Below are 5,983 nucleotides of genomic sequence, written 5' to 3'. Positions count from 1 at the left end.
GATCACTGGACATGCACAGAGGCGGAGCCGAGGAATAAAACCTCTATCTTCCTTTAACAAGTATGCTAAAGCGATTTAGAAAAGTAAAACCACCCGCCTCCAATGAGCTGACCCACTATTACAGGCTGTTCCAGATGCAAAACTGCCTCCGACTTGGAAGTATTGGAGTAGTTTACACCAGGAAACCATCTCCGGTTTGAGTTATCGGTAAGGTATTTAAACCCTCTGAGTCCGTTGTATTGTGCCTCTCTTTCTCCGACAGATAATAAGGTTTTAGGGCTGCCTTTTCAACTACTGAGATGTTTTTGAATTGATCCTCTATTTCTTCAATCCAAAACATGATGTCTCTATCGGACTACCCTATATAAAACTATACTGGAAAACCATCTCTGCATGAGTCGGAAATAGTTTTTTCTGGATGTTACATATATGAGACAAAGAAAAGTATCAACATAATCCCCTCTAACTAAACAATTGAATAACTGAAAATATACAAGCCAAACCAAATCCAAGATATTTTGTAACCCGGAGGACTGAGAGAGTGTACAACCAAAATCTGACACAAGTTGTCCGATCAGCAGCATTTCAAACCAAAAGAATAACTAGAAAGAAAAAATACAAGGTAATAATAAAAAACCAAATCAGAGGAATGTAAACAAGGAGACTTAATTAGTTACACACTAGTGACTGCAACCGGCCGCCCATGATGATCATTGCTTCTTCCCAAGTATTTCAACACCTTTTCTTTCTTGTTAGAAAAGTACTTCCAGACAGTGAGCTGCTTAGCCTTCCCCAGCACGGCGTCGAATGATAGCAACACGTAGATCGTGATGAAGATGACCACCACGGCGACGAGCGCTATTACGTACCCGGACGTCTCCCAGTCTCTGCAGCTGCCGGCGGCATAGGCACCCAGCAAGCCCAACAGGTCCAACACCACGGCGGTCTGCATCGCCCACAGTGGCGCCCCACGCTTCTTCTTCACAGTGCGCAGCAGCACCAGCATGATGACCACGATGGAGGCGACGAATGACGTCGCGTTGCAGTAGAAGAAGGCCTGGTACCGTGCCGCATTGGTGTCAAGTAGGATCGGGTTGCCGGCAACGGAGATATACGCAGCCGACGGTGATGGCGATAGGGAGGAGGGCGACGGCGAGGGAGACGGTGATGACGCGGTATCGTCGTCGCCCCACGTGCCGCCGGGAGGAGCGAGACCTGCTTGGTACGTCACGCTCGCTGCAAGGATGCCAAGCAGCATCAGGGACTTACGTTTCTCGTACTTCACGCGGCGTCGTTTCTGCTGTAGTCGCTTGGAGGCGGAGACCCTGTCCTTGTCGTTCCCATCATCCGGCCGCATCGGCGCCGAAGATAGTGGCTTGAGCAGCCTTTGCAGCCACTGTGGAACCCATGGTTGCTCTGACAGATTGCGGTGGTCCGCATACATGTAGAACAGGATCTCCAGGACGAGGAAGGCGATCACCGCGGCGACAAGTGCAAAGACATAGATGGAGGTGCGCAGCTTCCGGCAGCTGCCGGTGGCATAGGCACCCATCAGGCCCAGAAGCCCGATCATGACGCAGACGTGGAGCGCGTTGCTCCGAATGCCTTGCTTCGACAGCGTCTGGTTCACCAAGAGGAGAATGACGGCAACGGAAGCCATGAACCCCGTCGCATTACAGTAGAAGAACACCTGGTACCTGACCCCGTAGTAGTCAAGGAGGATTGGGTCGCCGGCAGTGACCTTCTTGACCCCATTGCTTTCCGTCCAGAACCCACCCGGCGGGTTCAGCCCGGTCTGGTACGTGACGGTAGCAGCGAGGATGGCGAGCTGCAGCAAGAACTTGCGCTTCCTCTCCAGGCTTTTTTTCTCAAGAATAACATGCTTGTTCTCAAGGTTTTCTTCAATAGTACACTTTCCCTCGGACACAGAGCCTAGCTGGGTCTCTTTAAGAATAAATTGAAAGTGGAATTTATTTCAACTAATGTCTGAAACCGCAAAATTTAAATGAGTTTAAAATATATTCAATAATAGTCTTCTTTGAAAAGAGTATCCTCAGGTCTATATATATAAAAACATCAATAAATAAAGCCTTGATTTATAATATATGAAGCATCTAAAAATGACTAGGAAAAAAATGCTACTCCCTCCTATCCATATCAACTGTCGGTGATTTAGTATAAAACTGTACCCCCTCCGTTCCATATTAAGTGTCATCAGCAACACTTAATATGGAACGGTGGGAGTATGAAATTAGCAACAATTTATGCTCCCTCTGTCACGGTTTAGAAAGCGCGCTTGGAAATTCTCTAGGTGGCTATCTATTGGTTGTGAGATGGGCTAAAAAATAGCATTCACACTACGCATGCATATAGAAATAGTATATGGGAGTACTTATTAGCTACTAGAAATAAATGCAATGCGACCTAAACCTGGTCTATTGTGGAAACGCACGTAAATTTAACTGTGCCTTCTAAACTGTGACGGAGGGAGTACTAATCTAGCGTCAATTAATATGGATCAGAGGAGCAACTTTTTCACTAAAAGGGATGATGAAGAATGGCAAAGGCATGCATACAAACTCTGTCCTTCCCTCCTCTAAAAAGATGTGGTGAGACCTTTACTGGTGACTTAAATTCACTACACATGTTAGCGGCCCTGTTCTAGAATATAAGTTGCATTAGTTCTTTAAAAGTAAACATTTGACTTAATATATAGTGAACTATATGAACAACTACAGTACTATTAAACTGCCAACACGTCTTATATTTAGGAACAGAGAAAGTAGATGGATAAAAATATGATAATATACTCCCTCCGTTAACCGACGTTGTTTTATTAAAACCATGTCATTAATTATTTTTTGAATAGAGTAAATATTTCACAAAAAAATAATGATAATAGTCTGATACTATTGTACATATTACTACTATTTTTCTTTATAAACCTAATCAAAGTTGAGAGAAGTTTGACTATTGAAAAATTAATACAACCTATATTTTGAAACGTAGGGAATGGGGTTTAGAGCATGTGATGCATATGAGTTCAAAATACATAAATGGTAAAGCGAGTTAGGATAGGTTATTTGCTGGGTACGGACCTTGAATGCTAGAAAGGACTTTGGGCTGGTTCTGGTCGTCGGAAATGAGGCCAGCAGGAGCATCAACTTGCGCCGCTCCTTGACCTTGAGGTGCGTCTTCTCCTCCTTGCGTCACTGGTTCTGCTCCTCCTGGCCGGGGCGGCTCGTCGGAGGAGAGTTTGAGCAACCGTGAAATCCTCTCGGACAAGCGCTTCACACATTCAATCGGCATGGTCTGGCGCCCCTGAGCTGTGAACGCCACGACTTTGGCGATGGTGTAGACGAAGACGACGACAGCGAGGGCGGCGACGTAGATGGTGGTGACTTTGTCCCGGCAGCTCCCGGCGACGTAGGCGCCCATGAGGCTGAACAGATCCAGTATCATGGCTGTCTTGAGTGCGGCACGCCCGATGGCGCTCAGCTGCTTGCTCTGGACGATGATGATGACGACCACCGACGCCACGAATGCCGCCGTGTTGCAGTGGTAGAACGCCTTGTACCTCTTGGAGTCCATGTCGTGGAGAACCGGGTTCCCCGGGATGTGATGCGTACGGCCTTGGTCGTCGTCTTCCGGCCAGACGCCGCCGGGCGGGCTCAGCCCAGCCTGGTAGGTCACCGTCGCGGCCAGGGTCGCCAGCAGCAGCACAAGGGACCGCGACGCCTCAACCTTGTCTCCCTGACCATTGCTCAAGTCGATTTTCTTGTCTCTTTTTTGCTTCACTGTCCTATATATGAAATTATGACACGTTGTGACTAAAATAAATGGCAAATTTTAACATGATCCCTCTTACCTCTTTTTTTTACATGTGAGGTAAGAAGGTAAGAGTCAATCAAGCCATTCATTGATAAGATCAACGGCTAAGATCTATTTTATACTCTTACCCCTCGTGTGAAAAGAGGGGGTAAGAGTTAGTTAGCAAAATGACCGTGTACATAATAATAGTATTACGCTTACTCTTGCTTTGGCCCCCATTTGCCTGCGCACGTCGTCACTATATTACAGATGGCTTCTCGCCATTTCTTGAACTTGTCCATGGCGAACACGGCGATGGCCATCTGCAGCACAATGTACAGGAGCACGGCGCCGACGAGAGAGAAGACGTACACGGTCGTGGTGGGCCATCTGCAGCTGCCGGCGGCGTAGGCGGCCATGAGGCCGAGCAGCTCCACCAGGGCGCACACAAGCAGCGCGTAAGACCGGGCGAGGCGGTCGCTCAGCGTTCTGCTCATGAGCAGCATGATGATGGCGAGGGAGGCGACGAAGGAGGTCGCGTTGGCGTAGAAGAAGGCGTGGTAGCGAATCTTGTAGCGCCCGTCGTGCAGCAGCGGGGCGCCGGCACGGTGTCCGGCCACGGTCTTGGTCCAGAAGCTTCCCGGCGGCGCCAGCCCCGCCGCGTACGTCAGCGACGTCGCGAAGGTGGCCAGCAGGAAGAGGAACTTCCGGCGCTCCCTGATGTACTTGTTCTCCTCCGCGTCCCAAGGACACGAGTCCGGCGCCTTCCTCCCGAGTAGCAGTAGGAGGCTAGAACCGGAGGAGGCGGAGGCCACGCCGACGTGGAGGGCGACGTAGACGAAGACGACCGCGAAGAGCGCGGAGACGTAGATGGAGGCGACGACGTCGCGGCAGCTCCCCGAGGCAAAGGCGGCCATGAGGGCGAGCAGGTCGAGCAGCATGGCGGAGCGGAGCACGGTGAGGCCGACGCGGTTGCCGCTGATGCGCCGGTCCAGCAGGAACATTATGATGACCAGGGACGCGACGAAGGCCGCGGCGTTGCAATAGAAGAAGGCGGTGTACCGGCGCATGTAGGTCGACACGAGCACCGGGTCACCCACGCGGTTCGGGTAGACCGCCGGCGCCGGCGCCAGGAGCAGCGGTGCCGGCGGGTCGACGGAGCCGACACGGTGCTCTGGGGCGTTGCTGCTGCCTCCCTTCTGGTCCTCGGACCACACGCCGCCGGGTGGGTTGAGGCCGGCGCCGTAGGTGACGCTGGCGACTAGCGTCGCGAGCAGCAGCAGGTACTTGCGCCATTTCCAGAGGAACTCGATGTCCTCTGTCGGCTGCATCGCCTCGTGGTCGAGAACACAGTGTATCCTGCTGCACCGTAATTAATAAATATACACAGTCCGGCCGCCGTGTGCTGTGCTCGTTCCGGGAATCATGGCGATGGAGTGCCCGTAGGGGTCTTCTTTTGGCAACGAATCATTGAGAGGGTGTTTGTTTTCAGGGACTTATTGGTTTAGGAAATTAAAAAAATCTTTATAAGTTCCACCTAAACCAAACACAAGGAATTTATTGGGACTTACTGTGGTGATTTGGGACTTATTAAATAAGACTCTCAGGGAGGAGCTTATTGGGACTTATCCCGGGCCGGACCTACCCCGCGTCGCTCCAAGCTTGTTCCCCGCACGCCACCTGCCTCTCGGTCCAATCGCCGCCGCCGCCCGGCCTCTCGCCCCGTCCCCGCCCCGTCGCCGTCCCGCCTCGGTTCGTTCTGCCTCGGTTCGCCGCCCTGCCTCTCGCCCCGTCGCCGCCCCGCCTCGGTTCGTTCTGCCTCGGTTCGCCGCCCCGTCACCGCTCCGCCTCGGTTCTGTCTGCCTCAGTTCGTTGCAGCGGTGCCTCCAATCGCCGGACAGGCCCTCTCCTGAGCCTCGTTGCAGCGGTGCAACATGAACTTATAAGTTTCTGTAAACAAACAGGTAGGGACTCGGGACTTATAAGTCCCTGTAAACAAACAGATAGGGACTTATGATTTATAAGTTGGGATTTAAAAAAGTCTTAGGACTTATGAAACAAACAGGGCCTAAAAGGCATACGTTGCTTACACACAATTGCCAATAATATATTCATTGATGCTTCATAACTCCTTTAGAGCATCTACAGCCGGGCGTCTCAAACCCGTCTCATA

General features: G+C 51.1%; 1 protein-coding gene across 1 annotated transcript; it reads right to left on the bottom strand.

The window, feature by feature from the left end:
* Positions 1–417: 417 nt before the first annotated feature.
* LOC125511652 lies at positions 418–5,162 on the bottom strand. The gene is made up of 3 exons (XM_048677079.1): positions 4,033–5,162; positions 3,099–3,802; positions 418–1,944 (listed from the first exon to the last, which is right to left on the bottom strand). Exons 1-3 carry the CDS (start codon positions 5,139–5,141, stop codon positions 674–676), a joined length of 3,084 nt encoding a protein of 1,027 aa, XP_048533036.1. The 5' UTR covers positions 5,142–5,162; the 3' UTR covers positions 418–673.
* Positions 5,163–5,983: the final 821 nt, after the last annotated feature.

Source organism: Triticum urartu, chromosome 5 (genome assembly GCF_003073215.2).
Source record: "Triticum urartu cultivar G1812 chromosome 5, Tu2.1, whole genome shotgun sequence".
NCBI classification, from domain to species: Eukaryota; Viridiplantae; Streptophyta; class Magnoliopsida; order Poales; family Poaceae; genus Triticum; species Triticum urartu.
This window is presented reverse-complemented; position numbering and strand designations above follow the sequence as displayed.

What these genes read in the sequence shown, in the direction of transcription:
- LOC125511652 (XM_048677079.1), bottom strand. Translation starts at nt 5,141, where the DNA reads ATGCAGCCGACAGAGGACATCGAGTTCCTCTGGAAATGGCGCAAGTAC. An exon ending in AAATGGGGGCCAAAGCAAGA is followed by an intron (nt 3,803 to 4,032) that starts GTAAGCGTAATA and finishes TTTCATATATAG; the next exon opens with GACAGTGAAGCAAAAAAGAG. An exon ending in AGTCCTTTCTAGCATTCAAG is followed by an intron (nt 1,945 to 3,098) that starts GTCCGTACCCAG and finishes TTATTCTTAAAG; the next exon opens with AGACCCAGCTAGGCTCTGTG.